The sequence below is a fragment of the Danio rerio genome, chromosome 2 (genome assembly GCF_052040795.2).
Source record: "Danio rerio strain M-AB ecotype USA chromosome 2, GRCz13ab, whole genome shotgun sequence".
Taxonomy (NCBI): Eukaryota; Metazoa; Chordata; class Actinopteri; order Cypriniformes; family Danionidae; genus Danio; species Danio rerio.
This window is the reverse complement of record NC_141022.1, coordinates 29483970-29506800: the sequence shown is the minus strand read 5'-3', so window position 1 is coordinate 29506800 and position 22831 is coordinate 29483970. Positions and strand designations below refer to the sequence as shown.

Here is a 22831-nt window from a genome sequence, read left to right as displayed (position 1 = left end):
AGCTTCAGGAAAACCATCTTCCTGTAGATTATTATTTACTGCTTTGAATATGATCGATATGTCTTATATCATTTTAATATATTAATGATGTTTTGTGTCGGCAGCACTGATTTTTTTTTAAACAATGTTAAAAGATTTTGTTTGTATGTGCTTGAACACCAAGAGTTAATGTATTACATCTATCAGAGCAAAGTTCTCAGAGATACTGCAGATTTCACGAGCTCTGCGTAAACAGAAGGAGGGACACCAACACCAGTCAAAAAAGGTACTTATTTGTTTTATTCTTTTTTCTTATCATAAAATAAAATTAAAAACAAACCAAAAAAACAACAACACCAACAATAATAATTAAAAAAAAGGGAGAGAAAGGAAAAGAAAAGGGAGGACATAGTGCTTGTATCACTGTAAAAGAACCGAAAATCTTGTTTAGAGCTTCGGAAAGAACGACGATCATTAAAAACGTATTAAGACAGAAACATTAAGTAACCATTCTTGAGTGTCAAATCATGTAGTCAATTAAAAGAGCGCAGTGAGGATCTTCACTGGCTGAACACAGTGTTTCACACAGCATACATACACGCATACATACATCAGCAGGACATTATTGCTAAAAACCTCTCATTCCCTCACCGTTAAAATATCTTCTTCTGCTATGTAAGAGATGTGAAAGAAATATAAATATCTATATAGTGTGCAAACATCAAGTGACTTTGAGAACATCTAAAGCGTCCAACTGAGAGCCCAGCAGGCAAACATACAAAAAAAAAGCAATAAAAATATAATAATACTAATAATCTAATGAACAATACATTGTGTTTAATATCTGTTGTAGTTTTGTACCAAGAGGGAAAGAGTTGATTTCTTTTACATTTATAAATCATGAATTTAGAGCATCACTGTCATTGTAAAGACTCTTTTCCCATTGTGGAATGTTTTAAGCCCCGGGTTAATTTGACTGATTAAACACTGCAAAATATAACTGCAAGCAAACAGTGATCAAAAAAAGAGACTTACAGGCTACAAATTATAAGTATTAGAAACAAAAAAAATAGAAAATTGTGTGTTTCTAATGCTTGATTTCACGTTTAAATTTGTGCTCGGCACTAGAATAAAACAGAAGTCCTCATCAATTCTCAATGGTCACTGAAATACAGGTGCTTTTATCCTTATTTTTTATTATTTTTTCATTTCTTGATTTCAGATATCATGTTGCTCCGACATACACATCCAGTGTCTACAAAACATGCAACCAGTGAAGGGAAGCGTGTGGCTACTGTGGATTTCACTCAGGTAACGTTCATGTTCCTGTTTCAAACATTCCAAAAAAGGACCAAAAAAGACGTTAAAAAAAAAAAAACATGGTTCGCAACTTAAAGATCCAATCATAATCAGCTTTCCGACCTCAAAGCTATAAAACAAACTGAACCATACTTCGAAATACAGTACTTTGGATAAATGTACAGTATATGGATCTTGTCGACAATATACAAATGAGCACCAGTGTTTGTTTGTTTCTTTTAAGTACGTCAGAAACCGGACACAAAAATAAAATCAACGGGCATCACGGATACTTGTGTAAGTGGCAGAAATGTTTGCCAATATCTTAAAGTGAAACATCAAGAGACTAAAGCTTGGTCTTAGCCTGAGTGCTTTGCTAATGTTATCCTCACGTTTTAAATACCGCCCATTTCTTTACAATCATGCAATTGACTAAAAACTCAGCAGGAAACTGAAAGCCAATAGGGGTAACCAGGGATTGGAAACGGAAACGGGGAGGATCCTAAAAAGGACAGGCTTTTTCAACTTTTTTTACCAGAGGCCACAAATAAGGTCTAAAACCGAGTTCAAGTTAATCGGCGCCCTCTTTTGGGAGCTGCGCGCCACTGCAGGTGACGTCAGATACAGCACCTCCATGAGCCAGTGCTCTCTGCTTACAGGACAGACCCACGTCTCCGGGTTCGATCCTCCAGAGTCTCTATAATAATTTGTTAATCTTTTTCAGACCAAAGTGTCAATGTACCGTGCGCTCACAGATGCAATGCTGACGAGGAGAAAGACTCCACAGTGTTGCTTGTGCAGGAGCTTCACCAGTTCATCAGAGAGTTCCTATTCAGGGTCATGAAGAACACTTGACTGCTGCCACCTGACCGCACTGAGGCGAAGAACACCTGCGGAATTAAAAAAGATGTCAAAAAATGAACTGTGTGGTTTTGGATAAACAATATTTACTAAGGCTTTCATTAAATAATTATAGAACAAATGTGTTCAAACTGAACACAGTATATACAATCAGAGAGTGAAAGTCAATGCATTAAGACCTTTTTCAAAACTCTTTCCATACATTTTAAGACCTTATAACCACTTTGGGTTTCAACCGGAAACACTGGAGAGATTTTACCTACAGTTTATTTACTAAATATTAATGTAAGAACTAATCCAAAACTAGAAAAGTTCGTAGACAAAATGGTTAGTAATAATTGAAGAAGTTTTTAATAAGTTTGAACCCGTTGACATAGATAGATAACTTCAAATAGGTTAGCAGATTTCTAGTATGGATTGGCATGTTTCTTGCTAGAAGGTTGCTAGGGTGTTCTGAGTGGTTGCTAGGAAGTTGCTAACATAAATTACTATGGTCCTAGCATAAATTAGCATGTTTTTAGCATGGTTCTAGTATGAATTAGCATGTTGCTAGCATGTTTCTTGTATAAACTAGCATGTTAGCTTGAATTTAGTATGAATTAGTTTATAGTATGAATTAGCATGTTGCTAGTATGATTAGTATGTTTGTTAGTATGTTGTTAGTATGAATTATGATGTTTAAATGTCCAATGTGAAGTCACTGGCAGCTTTTTACAATGGAGGTCTATTGGACAGTTGCTAAGGTGCCGTAAGTAATTGCTAGGGTGTGGCTAGTAAGTTGAAAGGTCATCAGTGATTGGCAGATTGGTAGTCTGAGTTAAATGAGCATAACCTTAAGTCTGTATGACAGCCTGCCGGAAAGTTATGAGGCCATAAAGTTTGGTCCAATGCTAAGTCAATGAGACTTTTTCAGAAATTTCCGGGTCAGTTTTCGGAAAACCGTAAGATGGATCAGGTGGTAAAGATATAGCAACCCGAGTCAGATCAGTTTGGAGGTTTGGTGTAAGTTTGGTGTTTGCAGTATGAATGATCTAGGAGGAGATGCATATAGAAATTAGTCTCAGATGAAGACGGAAGAATAATACGCTTATGTAGTGTAACTGTATGTTGTCTTTCTCAAGCCACCAAAACTAAAACATTATTTATATACTGAATAAAAATCTATTACATCTAGCTAATTCAGCAGCTCGGCGCCTACAGAACTGCAGAAATACTGGTGTTGCCTTGGTTACTGCAGTAAACGAAGCAGCATGATGTCAATTCTAGAAGGACATCTTTGATTTTATAAACTACACAGCGTCCTGAAATTTGCAGATTTAATTCAGGCAAACTTTAGCATTTGACTATATATTGGATAATCAATCAAAAATTATATAAAATTGGAAACCATGCTGTAATGAAGTTTACGGCCCTTTGGCCGCCGGGAAAAAGGAGGCGGAGAACCGACGCAGGTTTAAAATATTTATTAATAATAATGACGGCAGCTCCTCACGGAGACTGCCATTTAAACCAAAACAAACGGACGGCAGCTCCTCGCGGAGACTGCCGTCAAACTGAAAGCAAAAGTAAAACAATATGCCCGGGCCGGTCCTCTCTCGGCTTCCTCTGCCATCGGTCCTCCTTTTATGGTCCAGAGCTCCTTCCGTGGGATCCGAGGCAGGTGCGCACCGCACGTGTATCCACTCACGCGGTGGCCTCACCCTGTTCCCACGGCTCTCGGCCACGCCCCCTCGCCACATACCCCCATCTCCCATCACAGGCCGGGGGCACCCCGTGGCTGTGCATACTCCGGGGGGGGGGGGTTTGGCGCCACAGCACCCGCGAGACCTATATGAGACGGGCCGAGAGAAAAGGAGATGGAAAAAAAAGGAGGAAAGACAGAGTAGACCGAGAAAGGGGAGAGAGGAAAAAGAAAAAAAAAAATTGGGGTTCGGTTCTCCAGACACGCTGCCACTCGGTCCTCCACCAGCTGAGAGATGCGACGACGTGCTGGGAGCCCTGTGGAGGAATCTATCCACCCGTCCGTCTTCTGGCGTCCGGCGGCGGTTTTCCTGGCTGGCTGGCGGCATTTCTGGTCTCCTGCTCCGCTCCCGCTTCGGTGGATGGATGCAGGCTCTGGCATCATGGCGGATCGCGGCGACTCCCCCGGGTTCTGTGGAATGGCTCCCTTCAGCTCTTTCCCTTCCGGTGGTGAGCCCCGCGTCCCCTGCTCCTCCCTATGCTGGGAGACGGCAGCAGGCAGATCCTTTCCTCGCCAGCCTCAGGCCGCCCCGGCACTCTGGGCAGACGAACGGGTTTCTCCCCCACTCGGGTTAACTCCCGAACACTCGCCCCCTCTCTCAGCGGCGAGGGCATCTGGACAACGCGTCCCTCCTTCTCCCGGGCTTCGGCACCACTGTAATGAAGTTTACGGCCCTTTGGCCGCCGGGAAAAAGGAGGCGGAGAACCGACGCAGGTTTAAAATATTTATTAATAATAATGACGGCAGCTCCTCACGGAGACTGCCATTTAAACCAAAACAAACTGAAAGCAAAAGTAAAACAATATGCCCGGGCCGGTCCTCTCTCGGCTTCCTCTGCCATCGGTCCTCCTTTTATGGTCCAGAGCTCCTTCCGTGGGATCCGAGGCAGGTGCGCACCGCACGTGTATCCACTCACGCGGTGGCCTCACCCCGTTCCCACGGCTCTCGGCCACACCCCCTCGCCACACATGCCAAATAGCATTTAAGACTTTTTAATACTTTAAGGACCCTACATTTCTCTACATTTATTTATCAGTTTTTAATAGTTTTTAAGACCCTGCGGACACCCCGTTAAAGGCAATTATATTCATTACAGATTATTTACTATCAAAATGACTCGGAGAATACAGTTAAATGGCTATGAAAGTCAAGATATTATAGCAAAAAACAGACCTCGTGTGAAATTCTCATATCTCATTTCATGTTGTGTAACTACATTGTATAATACAAATATGAAACAAATTCACATGGGGCATTTTTGCTGTAACCTCTTGACTTTTATAGCCTGCATAGAAATGAGATATTGATTTTACACTATAGATCAGTAAATAAAGAGTTAAGACCCACAATAGAGCTGTTGTTTCTCTGATTGTCACACTGCATTCAAAATAAATGTGCATTTTGAACAAATCAGGAGAACTAATGAATCAAGGGGTCATTCCTATAAAGAAAAGCTTACTGTATGGCTGAATGAATCAGTCGTTTGAACCAAGTGAATGTATAAATAACCTAATGTATTACTCATTTGACATTTACCAGCACACACTGCCACTTTAAGATTCTGATTGTTGCATGAAACACATTTCATATTTTCTAAGATAAAAACACTTTGGTCGTTTTAAACCTGGATGCATTTCTTGCTTTTGCAGAACAGAACATTTTTCAAACAAGTTTGTAACTAAACAGTTTTTAGAGTTTAGTAAATGGTCTGTAAATATACCTAAACAGCAATTTAGACGCAACTTGTGTAGGAAAAAACAAAACATGACTGGCCCCAATTTATAGTACTTTGAGTGAAATGGAAACTGGTATGACATTTTGGTAACACTTTAGCTTAGGTCACAATTCCTGGTGTTAACAAACCATTCACTAACACTACTGGCTTAATAAACTACTAATTAGCTGCTCATTAATAGTAAGTAATGTAGAAGTTGGGTTGAGGTTTTGGGTAGGATGAGAGATGCTGAATAAGATCATACTTATAGCTTTGAGGCCCTGCCTTTGTTAATGCCGAATTAATTTAAATCCGTTGATGATGTAAAAATGGGAACACTTTACAATAAGCTTGTATTAGTTAAAGCATTTACTAATGTTAACAAACAATGAACAAGACATTTATTACTTGTTCATTTTAGTTACAGTTGATCATAGCACACTAATGAAATCTTATTGTAAAGTGCGACTGTAAAATGAACAAATTTGGCTAATTTATTGTGCAAACTGAAGTTGTTAAAGTTTAAATTTAATATATTATGTTTAATATTGTAAAGCTGCTTTCACTAACACAAAACACTGCATGAAGAGCTTTAAATATAATTTGACTAAAGTGCAAAAATGCAGAACTTGTGCAAATGAATCCAAATCGCAATGGTCAGACGCTATCCTCTCACTACTGTCGCTGTATTTTTTTTCATTTTGTTGTTGAGAGGACAGCAAGAAGCACATATTTATTTACACATACACATTTACATATCTCAGCAGTGTGGGTATTATCAGGATGTTTTCGGTGAGAGGAAAGTTTGCTTTATTGTTGCTTGGGTATTTGAATCTTTTACCTGAAGTGAGGAATGAAAAAGACCTTCACTAAAAGTATGCTAGACCCTTTGGTGATCATCTACAACAGCGGTTCCCAAACTGGGGTGCACAGTCTGACCACCAGGGGTGCGCGAGAGAATGTTTGTAATGGCGGAAAATTTTGTCTTTTGTGATTTTTATGCATTTATCTTGGGTAAACTTCACATGCCAAATTTTTAAGAGAAAAGAAATTCACTGAGAGAGAAAACAAAAAATAAATCACATTACAAATAGTAATTTACAACCTATGTACACTCATCTCGCGGTTTCACGTCTGCATCACAATAGCCCCGTGGTTAAAAATGAGGAGTTTAATCGGAGAAGGAGGTGCTAAGGAGGTCAAATTTTAGAATGGGGTGCACACAGCATAAAGTTTGGCAACCACTGATCTACAACAATATTAGGCTACTGGATAAGGACTGTGAAGAGTCTAACCTTGTCGTTCCTCTCACACAAGAACTTGAGTCTCTGAGCTCTCTTGTGCATGAAAACCCCATCCAGGTGACCAGTTTCCACAGAGCGGATCTCAATGGCTTTCTCTCCCCAGCCCATGATCTGGTTGGAATGAATATAAGCTGCAAAACAGAATATTACATTAAGCTCGTGCATCAAAAACAACAAACCCTAACATTACAATTATGATTTTCTGTAAAGCTGCTTAGAAAAAATATATATTGTTAAAATCAAATCACTATACAGACACACACATATTTATCTACTGTTTTAGAGAAGACATCACTTAGACGTCCGTTGTTTTTATATAAGATTAATGGTGCTTTCTATGGCCTACCCCTAAACGCTAACAAAAATTTGCCAATAATGAGATACTAATAAAAAAAATTCTGGTCTATTTACAAGCATTTTTAAATAAAATGTCTTCACTATTGGGTTGTTTTCATATTTCACTATGTAAGTGGGAACGTTTTAGGTATAAATATGCCTGTACACACACACACACACACACACACACACACACACACACACACACACACACACACAAATCTTCGGTTTCCCATAGTTTGTGATTATTATGCGTTTTGAATTTATTTACAATTTTGATGTTGAAAGTATAATAAAATGGCCTCTATTGACATTTTTAAAAGTCTGAAATGAGAAATTGCCTCTGTTGGTCATGTACTATAAATTATGATTCTATTACCAGGTATGATATATAATAGATCATTTCTAAAACTACTAAAAATCTCAGGTTTTTGTCACCCTGTATGGACCATAAAAAGTTCATCTAAACTCACTGTGCATTAACTAATATTTAACAAGCATAAATTTGGATGTTAATAATGCACTAATGAAACCTTGAAAAACTAATGATTCCATTGTAATGTATGCCAGTAAAAATCAAGTCAAGAGCTAATTTACAGCACAAACTAAAGTTGCAAAAGTTTTAATATAATCTTTTCTGTTTAACACTGTAAAGCTGTATTTATTCAAGCAAAATACTACATAAAAAGCTTCTATGTCATGATGTATATCATGTTGTTTTTTTATTTCACTAAATAAGTGAGACATTTTTAGGTGTACAGTAGCTATACCTGTACGCACACGCACAGACACACAAATCTACGGTTTCCATTTTGTAAGTCTGAAATGAGAAATTGTCTTGGTTGGTCATGCACAGTAAATTACACTGCTAAAACCATGTATAATATGTTATACATTGTTTTAAAAACTACTAAAGATATGAGTTTTTTTGTATGTATGCACCATTAAAAGTTCATTTTCACTCACGGTGCATAAACTAAGATTCAACAAGCATGAATTTGGATGTTAATAATGCACTAATGAAACCTTGTAAAACTAATGAAACCATTGTAAAGTGTGACCGTAAAAATCAATGCCAGAGCTAATTTATTACTCAAATAGAAGTTGCAAAAGTTTCAATATTAATCTTTTCTGTTTAATATTAAATATACTACATAAAAAGCTTATATATCATAATATACATCTTATTACATATATATATATATATATATATACACATAAGAATTCCGCAGATTTTCTGCAGATTTTTAGCCCATCATTTTAAATTCTGTTTATTTACTTGAGTAAATGTGTAAATTCATATGTTTTCCATTTTTTTATTAATTTCAGTAATATCATTGACTAATGTGAAAATGTTCATCTGATTTATGTACAATGCAGTTTGTACAGTAACATTTTCTGTCTTTTACTAGATATATTATATGACAAACTTGCTTTATTTACCAAATAAAGTGAATCTAATTGGATTTGCATTTTAGACATGAAATAAAAGTTAAAAAGATACTATTTTTTTATTTCATATATTAAGGTTTTAGTTATGATACTCCCAAAATAATTCCGCAGAAATCCACAGACTTTTACCGAAATTCTCAGCAGAAATAGCAAAAAAAATGTCGGCAGATTCCATGTGGCCCTAGGTATAGCTATACCTATACGCATATGCACACACACAGACACACAAATCTACACATAGGTTGGGATTAATAAGCCTTTTTAAAATTTATTTAGAACTTTGATGTTGAAAGTATAATAAAATGGCCTCTATTGACATTTTTAGAAATTGTCTCGGTTGGTCATGTACTGTAAATTACGATTCTAATACTACGTATAATATAAAATACATCGCTTCAAAAACTACTACGTTTTTAATAAAATGCTCACTTTTCTTTCTACAAAAAGCAAATGAGGTATATGCACACTGACTTTTAATTTCAGTCAGCCAACCCAACGGCTTCCGGTGAATTGTCATCCCATACAAATCGCCATGTTTAAGATCTGATTAAAAAAAAACAAAAAACGGCGATCTTCACTGCCTGGCTGAGAGATAATATAAAGTGGGTCTCCGACCAAACATGAAGCACTGCATTAAATTATATTTTACCACACCATGTCTTTAAAATATGGAAATTAATTTTACCACAGTATTTTCAATCAGTTTCTGCGCTAGCCTGCTGCTAGACAGAGCCTGCTTTTAATTGGCTTTTCATCTCATTAACAACCAAATGGATGGTTTAGTCTATTTAACTGATTATTTTTTAAATACATTACAACATTGATAGTGTAATAGGAACCTTATGAAATTGAAAATAGTCACATAAACCTTTCACTGGAAGTTCATCATTGACTGAATAACTCTAGCTGTGCTTATAGCCCATTGTGACCTCCCTGGAATGTCTTCCATGACTTCTTTATAAACAGTAAGCCAACATGACGATTAGTGAGCATTGCATAGGAATGGCGCAAAACGGAATAATTCTGTCCGCGAGCAACACAAATAATCATTACAGCTTGCCAAACGTGAGGAGCTCTGCCCAAACACTTCCCCCACTGAGATTATTATATATGATAAAGTCTGCCAAAAGCCCAAAATCCTCCAGCTCATGTTAGTCAAAAAGCTCTCTCTCACACACACAGACACACACACCTACATTCATACTTCTCAAAATATGAGCGAAGCTGAAGCCAAGTTGGATTGTTTTTGAACTTTGGGTGAACTACTTTTATCTTTTCCCATAAGGCAGAGGATGTGAAGCAGCCCTTTGTTGTTTCGATGCACTACTGTCGCTGGCAGATCCCTCAAGCCCTGCCCATGTGCTGCTAGCAGAGCAAGCTAACACAAACGCACACTGCAATAGAGGCCGATTGGACCTCAGTGCCACTGCGACCGTGGATCATGGTCATATCTGTCAATACAGACAATACGCTACATATTCTCTAGCTGACTTGATGAATAGAATAAAGAGTCATTCAATGGTCAATATGGTTGTTTTCTCTTCCACAGCAGTGAAGGGTACAGAAACACACTCAAATAGGTCCATTGTTACATTATACAGCAATATGTGAGCTCATTTATATATTCAAATTTAAAGGTAAAAAGTATCCAGCTGTCTTTCTTCCTACTAGTAAGTGTGCTTCTCATTAAAACCTGACCAAAAAGACAGAAGTCTCTCAATAAAATCTGAACCCAAGTGGTCACAAGAGACTCATCTAAATATGTTAATATCTAATCAACAACATGGCAGATGGATGTTATACTAATAAATATATAATTAAACATAGTATCCTATTGCTGGCTAATTTTGGAATTCTAGTTAAAAAAATATGCTTTAATCCAGTAGTTCTCAACCATGTTCCTGGACAACCACCAGCACTACATGTTTTGCATGCTTCATTAACCTCCCACACCTTTTGCAGATCGAGTAGTCTCTGCTATTGAGCTGAGGATCTGAATTGGGTGTGTTTGGGTAAGGAAACAATGGCTGGGTCCGAAATCACACACTAAAACCAGTTCTGGAAAACAGAATGCATGGAGTATCAGAATGTCCAACTACTTTCATAAAGATTATTAAGTATGTATCCCCTTGATTCTATGCTATCCCATGATGCCATGTGGGAGAATTCATAAATGGGAGTGATGCAACGCAACTGATGCAAGTAGGTCACGCGATAATGATAAATGGCGGATGTATACGTCCGAGCTCCATTTATACCACTCACATTACTACTATATAAAGTGTACTTTTCTAATGGTCGTTTAGTAAATTTAAATTCAAATGAAGTACCTACTCGATTCAATTCAATTCAGTTTTATTTCTATAGCACTTTTACAATGTAGATTGTGTCAAAGCAGCTTAACATAGAAGATTATAGTAAATTGAAACAGTGTCAGTTCAGTTTTCAGAGTTTGTAGGCGAGTAGTACGCGATTTCGGACGCAGCCATAGATATGTGCAGTGTTGTTGGTCCTCCAGGAACATGGTTGAGAACCACTGCTTGACATTAACACCCGCTAAATGCGGGTAGATTTCAGCTTTGGCGGGTTAGATGGACACTCCCACTAGCCACTTTGGCTGATTGAAAATAACTTTTAAATTGTAGTTTTCTTAAAAACAGGTTTCGACTATAAGGATGACCCAATATGCGTGCAGTTGCCATCTTAAAATCTTGAAGCAGCATGACTGACAAAAATAACAGCTGAAGAGAATCGCGTGACCGTTTAAAATGCGTGCGCGCTCCTGTTTTCTTTCATGAAGCAACCGTGTCTGGAAACGCAACTGTGATCGCTTCTCTTTCAAATAGACTAGACAAAAAATTATGCTTATGCACCCACAGTCCTGCTGCTTTCAAGAGCTCCTCCAGATTTTGGTAAATCCTTCATTTTGAGCTCTGAAAAGTCATGTGAAATAAAAACTAATTGCAATATACTCTAAACACCACTATAAAACCATGACACATTTGCTCATGCTCATTGAGCAAGCTCAAACACGACACACAAAAAGTGAAATGAATGAGGAGGCATGTGGACATAACATAGCATGTCCAAGTCTAATTTATTCATATAAATTACCCATCTCTTATGCATATAACTTTTCCCATTTCTGGGAAACAGCCACACACACACATGCACTCAAACTGCGGACAATTTAGCCTACCCAATTCACCTGTACCACATGTCTTTGGACTTTGAGGGAAACCGGACTACCCGAACGCAGGGAGAACATGCAAATTCCACACAGAAAGCCAACTGAGCCGAGGTTCGAATCAGCGACCTTCTTGCTGTGAGGCGATAGCACCACCTACTGTGCCACTGCATCGCCTAAATCAAGCTTTAAATCCTGCTTTATAAAACATAGTTTTTTAAATGACTGCAAGTAAGTCCTAAAACAAATATAGCACCAACTACAGTATGACATATGTCATTGTGGCAGACTTACCAACAGAGGTGGGCATCTCTCCCCACTGCAAGACAACGTCCTTGGTGATTCTGCCGTAGGTATTGACATAAACGCCCTCATCTTCATAACACAGCAGCATCTCCATGCCATCAGTCTTCGGAAGCACCACGATGGCATGAGGAGTCACAGTGCTCTGAATCTAAGGAAGAAAAAAAGATGTTACAGGCTGCAGTGCTAAAGGAGACCAGTAGAGGGCCACATTTTCCAATCTTGTTCATTAATGTTTACTGGGAATTTAAGGGAATGTACTGCAAAAGTGCACTATTAACAAAACAAAAAACAAAAAAAGAAACATTAAAAGAAGTATTTGCATTGGTGTCATATAAGAACTTCTTTGGTTCATTAAAAATTCATTAAAAATGAATAAAATTTTTAATGAAAAATTCATAAGCATTTTTTTTATTATCTGAAGATAAACTACTAATTTAAAGAACCTTTTTGAATTTAAATAATATTTGTTCCACAGACATCAAATGTTCATCATTGAACTATCAATGTCACTAAAGAAGCTTTATTTTTTAAAAATGTACACAAGGAAAAAATGCAATAAATTGCTCAACTAATTTTGGCACATATATTTAAGCATATTTCCGCTTAAACACATTATTAGACAGATAGAACATTATTTCTCATTTGATGAATATCATTACAATTTCAGCTCATTATTTTAACCGCTTCTTCATGAATTGGTCTAAAAATAGCTTCTGCCTTCCTGAAATCGCTTTTCACACTTTCAAATGCCGTGAAGGGAACATAACATGTGGAGGCACATGTTATTTCACCAAGATTAGACTACAACCCCCAAGAGCAACACTGCCAAGGGAACATCTGAACCAATTGAGAGGATGTTGCCTGTAACTGGATCCCCTAACCAGAAGCACAGCTAAATTGTGTTTTTCCAGATGCCAAACCACAGCCTGTTATCGGTGAGATGAACACAGGTCTAAACAGGTGCATTCATGTTTCATTTGTAGTTATACAATTATTTGTGTTGTATCAGGAAAACAAATTAACTGGGGATTGTGGCAAAACTGTCGAAATTCAATATTAACTTCCCACAAGACAAAAGTCTGTTTAGGCTGAGCATGATTAAAGTGAGTAAATGTTTGATGCTCCTAAACCAAAACAATTAACCTCTATTCACAACGTACATGATCAATCACAATGAAAAAAAAACACAAGTTTTCTATGTTTTCTGAGTTTTCTGGAGAACAGATCTTTTTTATTCGTTAACATTTGAGTAAATTGCCAAGAGAATATGAATCAATGGTTAGTTTAATATTTTATTAAACTGGAAACATGGTAGTTTGTGTTTCTGGTGTAAAATCAAGAAAAGCATTTTATGAGATGCAAATTTGCAATATGTTTACATGAACACCAATAAACCTATTTTAATATGCTTAAGACAATACTCTGATTAAGAGTATCACATAAACAGCAATTTTTGATTAATTTAATATGATTAATAATCAGACTAATCAGAAATGGAATTGAGACATGTGGAGTGTTTAGATTTTAGTTGCTGTCTTTAAGTGCAGTACAGACATGTAAACACATTAATCAGACTATTACATCATGTAGGACGTTTCACCGCAATTTGTAACAGGATAGTCCATACACACACAGCTATTTGACACAAGTATCATGAAATACGGATTTTTTTTCATATAAGGTGTGCTGTATCAAATTATATTTGCACTCTTCCAGCAGTTCATAATCGCTTCCATTATGTTGTTTGTCACGGGGGGCACACATGAAATGTTCCTGAATGAAAGTGAAAGTGCCAAACTGCAGGTAAAGTCGAAAAATTAAGAGCGAAACACCTGAAATTACATGAAACTCCAGAGGAATGTGGATAGCATGGTGACACAATGACGTTAATCGATCTATGTGCTATAACATGTAAAACAGGATCATGAAAGGAACATTCAAAAACCAACTTGTGTAAACACTTTAATTATATTATTGCCTTATTCTGAACAAGGCAAATATGTCGACTACTGATGTCCATGTAAACATAGTCAGTCAGTTCTGAATTTGTCAACAGCTATGTTTTTGGTTTGCTTTGTCTCTTTGGGCTCAGTGTGAAAGGTCGCATACATGTATTTTTTTGTATTGAGTAATTGCAATTATATATTTAAGTTTTTACATTTGAAATCAAGTCCACACTACCATAATTAAAGGTCCATACATATCATACTATCAGAACGTTTAAAATAAACAAACAGAAAAAAAACTAAGTCACCTCTTAGATCCCTGACTAACTCTAAACAGTAAGCAGCCGGGTTCATCACTTATTATGGTCCCCGGCACATTTTTTGTTGTGATCTGTTCTATTTGCAGCCTATTTTTGTATTTGCATGTGTTGTGAGAATCTGTGTGCGCAAGTGTTGTCAAGCTGATTCAAATATTTTCTGAGCTCCCTCAGAAAAGTGTCAACACATCTAAACACATTTAGATCTTCACGTTGCATCAGGTTACTTCTTATATGTTTTAATTATTCAGTTTGCCAAGTGATTTATTTTTTATTTTTTTCATAATAAAATCACAGCACTAACATTTACGAACACATCACTTACATGTGACGATATGTAGAGGTCATAGGGGCTTCCAGAATCCACATCATTGATGTGAAAGTAAAAATTGTTTTGTATTGAGTAAATACATTTGAAATAAAGTCCATACTAACCATATTATCAGGACGTTAAAATAAACAAACAGAAAAAAAGTAAAACTCCCCTCTTAGACAACATTTGCGAACACAAGATTTGTGTTCGCAAATGTTGTCAAGCTGATTAAAATGTTTTCTCTATTTGTAGATGTTTTTTCTTTATTTGAATGCATTTTCTTAATTTGCAGCGCATTTGAGCTCTGACGGAGACCACAGAAAAGTGTCAACACATGTAAATACATTTAGATCTTCACATTGCATCAGGGAACTTTATTAATGTCTTTATTAAAAAAATATTCAGTTTATCAAGTGATTTTTTTCTATAATAAACCACAGCACTACCTAGTATGAAACTACTATTTTTGTTCATTTTATAACATTTACAACACATCACTTACTACATGTGATGGTATGAAGATGTCATAGGAGCTTCCAGAATTCACATTGATGATGTGAAAGTAAAAATTATTTTGTATTGAGTAATAACATTCAAAATAAAGTCCATACTACCAGAATTAAAAGTCCATAAAAAAACACAATATCAGAATGTTTTAAATAAATAAACACAAAAAGAAAACTCACCTCTTAGATCCCTGAAACACCACTCAAAACAGGAAGCAGCTGGGTTTGTTACTTATTATGGTGCCCCGGCACATTTTTGTTGTGATCTGTGCTATTTGCAGCATATTTCTGTATTTGCATGTGTTGTGAGAATTTGTGTGCGCAAGTGTTTTCAAGCTGATTATAATTATTTCTCTATTTGTTGATGCTTTTTATATGAACAGATTTCCTTAACTTGCCGCCCTTTTGAGTTCTCTTACCTACCTCAGAAAAGTGTCAACACATGTAAATACTTCCTATATGTCTTAATTATTTAGTTTATCAAGTGATTTTATTTTCACAATAAAATTGCAGCACTATTCAGTATGAAACTACTGTTTTTGTTCAGTTGATAATATTTACAATCACATCACTTACATGTGACGGTATGTAGATGTCGTAGGGGCTTCCAGAATCCACATCGATGACGTGAAAGCCCACACTAGAGCCGTAGATGACCTTTAACCTCTGACCCTCTTCTACTGTGAGGTCCACCAGCTGAGGTCTGTGCTGCAGCTCTGTGAACGACTGCCAGGCAGAAAGAGATGCATGTCAAGACTTAACAATTGGATAAACAGGCAGTTAATGCACGCAAACCTCAAAGGCATTTTTACCCTTTACAAATGATTCTGTCACAAACTGGCTAAATAGGCAGAAAAGCAAACATGAAAGAAATGCAGAGAACAACTGAGAGATGAGAAAATGTTCTTAGAGCACCATACCTTGAAAGCCATGAATTTATGGTACGGCTTGGGGGCCCATGCGTAAATCTCTACCGAGTTCTTCAGTGCAATCACCAGGAATTTGATTCTCTCGTATTTCACTGAAAACAAAGTAAACCGTGCGTTCAGTTACCTGCAGCTCACAGTTGCAGTCTATCATATTTATAACAAGGAAGCAGACCATGTCCCGCTGGGCCTCTCTGTGCACTGAGAGGCAACCAGAATGACAATCTACAAGATTTAGTATCTATTAGCCTACTGTACTGTCTCTGATTTAACACCCTCAGACCACCCTAACACTACCAAAGCTGTTTCTCAATACCAAGAACAGAGAGAATGCACTTGCATTCTTGTGAAGATCATTCTTTCCAGATCAGATGTTAATACAAACTTTATTTCCGCAAATAAACACCATTAGTGTGTTTATGCCTATAAAGATTTTCATGGTAATGCTTACTTTCACCATGTCATATCAAGTTCCATCTCTTAACTTAATAAATCTCTATAAAATGCTGCACTTTCCACCTCCTTTATGCAGTCGCAATGACTTCTCCAGCTACTTTGGTGCTCAAGTCTGTATCTTATCCAGGAACTTTCAGGCATCTTTCGTTCTTGCGGGCTTTAGTTTTAAAAATGACCTTTGGCGATTTTTGATGAAGTTACACAAGAACACGAATACGCAAAATCGCTGAAGAATGCATATTGAGAAACAGCCCAAGACAAGATCGTTTGACCGCTTTATCATAGAAGTGTGCACAAAAAGTAGGCTAACATGGTCTTACAAGCTGCTATATTTTTTATATTCATGCATAATATTTTAAATCAAATAATATAACATGAAATAAACAAGTATGCATTACACTTTATTAATACATCAATTGAAAATAAACTAAATACAGACTCACTTTGGCTAATATGCTGCTACTATCAGTGGTAGAAAAAGTACTGATAAATGTAGGTAAAAGAACCAGTACTCACCTAAAAGTGTAGTGTAAATAGATTAAAAGTGTCTGTTGTAAATATAAGTGTGAGTAAAAAATAACCCTTTTAAAAGTAATCAAGGCGTAGTGAGAATGAGTATTACACTGTGAAAGGTTGATGCGTTTACATGCAATGTGTGTGAAAACGAAACATTCTGTAGTGCATTTAGTTATTGGTTAATGCCATTTCAGTCCATATTCATCATCATCATCTAAACAGTCTCTCTGTCATTACTTGTAATGATTATGTCTCTTTTTAATGCTTCCACACTGTACATGTTTGGCGCATATATAAAGCGACCATGTCTTCAGTGTGATGCAATTTTTCATGATTTGATTGAACAGGAATCACAGGACTAATTATTTTACTTAGCCAAATATAATAAAAATATTAGTAAAACTACAGGTTGAAGGAACATAGGGGAGTAAAAGTACAGCCGATACAGCACTAAACATGACACATTTTAAACTAATTAGTAAAGTACACTTCCTCAGAAAAACTACTCGTTAGTAATTTGAGTATTTGTATTTTGTTACTTTACAATACCAACTACTATAAATTGCAGCTAATCCAATTGTCAAATATACTGCTAACATTACTAAAATTATGAAATAAAATTAATATTGAAATGTTTTAAAAAGTTGGGTCCATTTTTTTTTAAGCAACAATATTGACAAGTTAAAAATCACACCACACTTAATATTTTCTGAAAATATTTAACTAAAAACCTAATTGAGATGTATCTTAATTTATTCAAATATGCTTCAATAATTAACTTAAATGCTTAAGTGTTTATTGGTACAAAATCTCACTGCCACAACCCTTTATAAATATAATTCACATACCAACTTTATAGTGGATGCAGCCTTCGAGTTCACCAACAGTGATCCAGCCCTGCTTCTTCTCCACCTCCGGGTCATTGTGCAGTATTCGGTTTCTTAGCCATGACAAGTAGTACACACGGAGCTTATTTTTCTTCCCTGCAATAAATAATGATGAGACATGTTAATGTCATTAGCTTAAAACAAAATATGTGTATCCCAAAAAGATGCCACCAGATTCAATAACATTTTAGGGGGAGGGAAGTTTCTTTTATGTCATATTGGTTTGAGGACATTTCCTCAGTAACCCTAAATGCACATTTAACCAAAAATGGAAAAAAAGTGGTTCCAAATATTTATAAAGGTTTCTTATTTCTGTTTAACACAAAAGAAGATATTTTGAATAATGTTAGAAACCGATATCCCTATTAAAGAAAAAAAAAAAGTCATAGTAAGTGGTAACCAGATACAATCTTCAAAATGTCTTCATTTGCGATCAACATAAGAAAAAAACAGTTTTGGAAAAAATTTTAACTATACCTTTAAATAAATTAGGAACAATAATCTCCGCTTACTAGCCCTGCACAATATTGGACAAAACTGACATTGTGATATTTATTTTGTCTGTGATATTACAATAGGCGTATCGTGATATACATGAATATGATGAATATATGACAATATGAAGTTCACAAGATCACATATAACTTTATTTGGAATAAATTCATATGCTTACACTGATTGGGATTGTAGAGGAGTATCTGCATAAAGAACAATAAACTTAAACAAATACGAAATAATTGTATGGTTTTCTGTGGAATCTAATAGAATTGATGTGCAGAAATGTTATAACAATAGATAAAATAACACTATAGTGTAGAATCCACATTGTATAAATAATTAAATACAATTCATTTTGATTTATTTACATTTATAATCTTTTGATTTAAGTTTGCTTAAATCATAAACAGTCACAGGTCTTAAAACATCCAAGTGAAAACCTTTCACTCTTTTTTTTTTATGGTTAAACTTTGCGATGACTCCACAAATCACATCCTGAATGGTAATGCTGATCAACTATAATCCCAGCTTGACATTGCAGATCCTGTGATGTGACTATTGCAGATTCACACATTACAATATTGATGCTGAAATTATATACTGTGCAGCCCTAATTCTTACTACATGACTCTAAAACATCAACTTGGGTGACCTAACACAGCTCTTTTATAATGAGACAAACCTGATATGGTGACCAGGACATTTAGACCCTCCAGCACATCCATCTGTTGAAAGCGTCTGCGGGTGATGAGGTTATAAACCTTACCCTGACCGCTACGATCCAGCAGCATCAGACCATTTTCAGTGCCCACCAAGAGGTTAACACCTGGGCATGCAAAAAAAACGAAAGTTTACATCAATGTACGCAGACCACCCGAAAAGGGCATCAAATAATCAGACACAAACTGACGTACCCCATAGAGCAGCACACAAGATCTCGGAGTTAAAGCGTTTTTTGTATTTGCGGATCTCTGGCGTGTCGCTGTGAGGTCTGATGTTGGTGGGGTTGACGTTCACCACAGAGATCTTGCGGGCCTCATTCAGTTTGGCCTGCTCTTGACGCAACAGCTCATTCGCAAACATAGCTGTAGAGTTCAGAAAACACATTATACAATATAAAGGATGGAGCATTTCATTCATCACTGGAAACCTGGACAAGAACCAAACTCAGCAAGAGACCGCCAAATTATATTGAAATGCTTTTATCTAATTTAATGCTCCGAATAAACCCATTTTAAACCCCATTTCATCCCAAATGTAGAACTTTCCATAAATGTTTGTCCTTTTATTGTTGTAGGCGGTGATAAAAGATGCGTTTTTGTGATTTGTATATTTACCGGCTGCTGAGCTCTCATCGTTGTCGTCTGTGGGGGAGGTTTGATACACTCGTGGGTCCACAAAAGGAGTGAAAGAAGCTTTCGAACCACCGCCAAGACCAAACTGATAAAACACAACAAATGTACCATATCAGCTCCAGTGAAGTGATTTAATAGCAGGCATTCAGAGAAAAACAGCCTGGGGCTAACAATACTGCAGAAGTGCAATCGCTCGGTTTAGATAATAGATGGGACAGACAAATTGATTTCTATGACTCAGCAGGAAATTTTAGACTTTCACATTCGACCGTGAATCAGTAAATAATGCTTCTGACAGGGCTATGAAAATCTTAACTCTCTCCCTACCAGCATTTTAAAAACAGTTGGAGCCAGTGTTTTTGAGTGCATTCATAAAATGTTTGCAGCCTGCAGAATATTTTGTTGTATTAATAAGCAGTGTTGGGGTAACGCGTTACTTGTAATGGGTTACATATCAATATTATTTTAAGTAACGAGTAAAGCAACGCATTAATTCTCAAACTTAAGTATTATTTGACTTACTTTTTTTTTTTTAATGTGATGCAAGCTACTTTTTTCATTCATTCATTTTGTTTTCAAACCGAAGAACCCAGAGGAAACCCACATGAACGCAGAGAGAACATGCAAACTCCACACAATAATGCCAACTGACCCAGTTGAGGCTCGAACCAGCGACCTTCTTGCTGTGAGGCGTCAGCACTATCTACTGCGCCACTGCGTCTCCCAAGTTACTTTTTAGTTTAGTTAATTCTCTTTTTAAAAATTGCTGTATTAAAATAATCAATCAGGTTAAATCCTGCAAGCAATGAGAGAATCCAGGAAAACCTTGCATATCTGCATAGAAATATTCTCATTATTTTGAAAACATGTAAAAAAAAGAAATAAGGATTGTCTGAATGGACAGTGGTTTTACTTTTTAATAAGACAAAAAGTACTAAATTAGTACTAAATTAAACAAATTGCTTCAAACTTTTATTAATCTATATATAAGGCATGTAAAGCTCTGGGGTCACAAAGTTCTCCAAGGATTTTTTTTGTTTTGTTTTTTAAGTTAAATAAAGGTTATACAGTGAGTTCTTTATTGTAAAGCTCCTCTATTTAAAAAAAGATGAAAAATCCAGCAAGTGCTGAAAGAGATAAAGTAACTTTCCCCAACACTGTAAATAAGTACAAAAGTTTATGAATGAAAAGAAAGAACGTCAAGCCAAATCCTATGGCTGTATTGTTTAAAATCACACTATGTCCTAACAACATGTGATGAGATGCTGTGATGCGATAAAATGTATCTTTTCCATGTTAGAAGGATTCTTTTGTCCTAACCATCTATGACCGGAATGTGTGAAATTTCTATTTTTAAAAATGCTTTAAATTTCTGCAACATAACGGCAGAAGAACAGCATATACTACTATGAAAAAGACCAGCTCAAGTACAGATTAGGTGCTTGATTCAGTGTTAAATGCTACCAGTGCGAGTTTGAACACACTTTTATGAGATATTTATTGTCATACCACGGAAAACAGCAGCTAATAGTTCACCTCAGACCTTAAAAACAAAATAAAAACTGATACTAAATTTAATGACGGTTTGAAAATGAAAATCAGAACCGTGGCTCAACAACTTCAGTCACACAGTAGCATATTGATAATGTTAAAGAGGTTTAAAAAGTATTAATTAGATTATAAAAAAAAAAAGGATTGAAATCCTTTACCATTTCATTGGGAGTGCATTGGCTGGCATTTAAATGTTTCTGTCATGTTGGGTTTGGTGCAGACAGCCAACTTGCTTGTTGCTGGAATCTTGTCATGTCAAGTGTTGATAGGACTGTACCAGGCTTAGTTACTTCCAGATGTTTAAGATTCATTATTTTCAACAAAAACTTCAGAACTAAATTTGGTTTAACCAAATCCCCAAATCTTCCCCAGGGTATCAAAATAAAGAGAAATATTATAAAATCAAACAAATGGTGTTTAAAGGCACATTAATTACAATTTCTTTCAATAAAATATCCAAAAACACTAGTACAGTGGCTGATATTTTGCTGTCAGCCTGACTTTAAATCCAGAGAAATAAGCTATTTTAACTAGTAACACAAACTGAGTCCTGTGTTGGAATGCTAATGATTTTATACATCCTCGATTTCCAGGTTTGTTTTTATAGAAATCAAGAAACACCAAAAGATGCCTTAATATGTTGTGCGTTTTAGTAGACTTTAGCTCATCCATGAACAGGAGTTCTGCAGGAGTTACATGGGATGCAATAAAAACGACAACTCCCATGATTTCACAGTTAAGTGTATTGAAACTACACCTTTGTTTATTGTGAATACAAGCCACCTTATGACAAAAGTTACATACTGTGCCTTTAACAGACAACGAGTTCTGACAAAATGACTGATGATGAATATTTCTCGAGAGTCTAAGAATATAAACGCATCACGAAAGGAGGATAGAAGAGCTATCAAAATCTAACAAGTCCTATTTAGTCCAAAATGTTATTTACCTCATCCATAGAGTCCAGGTCTTGGGAATTGAGGCCTGTTGGAGTTCCGGATGGAGAGTGGCTCTGCTGCAGGAGGTCTGGTAGGTTTCCATGGCCTGCAAAGCCATTGCTCTCGCCATGGCCTAAGCGCTGCCTCTCATTGTTCTACACAGAATAACAAACTCAAATTGAAACATTTGAGAAGCGAGAGAGAAGTGCACACAGCATCTAAAATAGCACCCAATGTGACATTTGATGGCATCTTACCTCTCGCATCCTCAGTGTCCCATCTTTAGACTCATCATTGTAGGAGTCAGTGAGGGAATCATCATGGCTGCTCGTGAACGACTCATTATTTCCTTGAACGGAGGGCCTGAGGGAGACAAATATGACAAACTTCAAAAGATCAATTATAATTTTAGCACTCCTATGTTTACGGTTACTAGAATAAAT

The 22831-nt window shown here is 36.4% G+C and overlaps 1 protein-coding gene across 12 annotated transcripts in view; it reads right to left on the bottom strand.

Annotated features, from left to right (window-relative positions):
• Window positions 1-261: 261 nt before the first annotated feature.
• tnika (TRAF2 and NCK interacting kinase a) overlaps window positions 262-22831 on the bottom strand; it is a 159626-nt gene continuing 137056 nt past the window's right edge. For 11 of the 12 annotated variants that reach the window (XM_087238840.1, XM_087238829.1, XM_087238830.1 and 8 more), the window contains 11 exons: window positions 22646-22751; window positions 22400-22543; window positions 19882-19984; window positions 19459-19629; window positions 19227-19370; window positions 18008-18142; window positions 16182-16282; window positions 15838-15987; window positions 12168-12327; window positions 6890-7029; window positions 262-2168 (listed from right to left, as the gene is read on the bottom strand). In XM_087238840.1, the coding sequence (XP_087094966.1) occupies window positions 2085-2168; window positions 6890-7029; window positions 12168-12327; window positions 15838-15987; window positions 16182-16282; window positions 18008-18142; window positions 19227-19370; window positions 19459-19629; window positions 19882-19984; window positions 22400-22543; window positions 22646-22751 (1438 nt within the window). In that variant the 3' untranslated portion in view covers window positions 262-2084. 12 annotated transcript variants of the gene reach the window in all.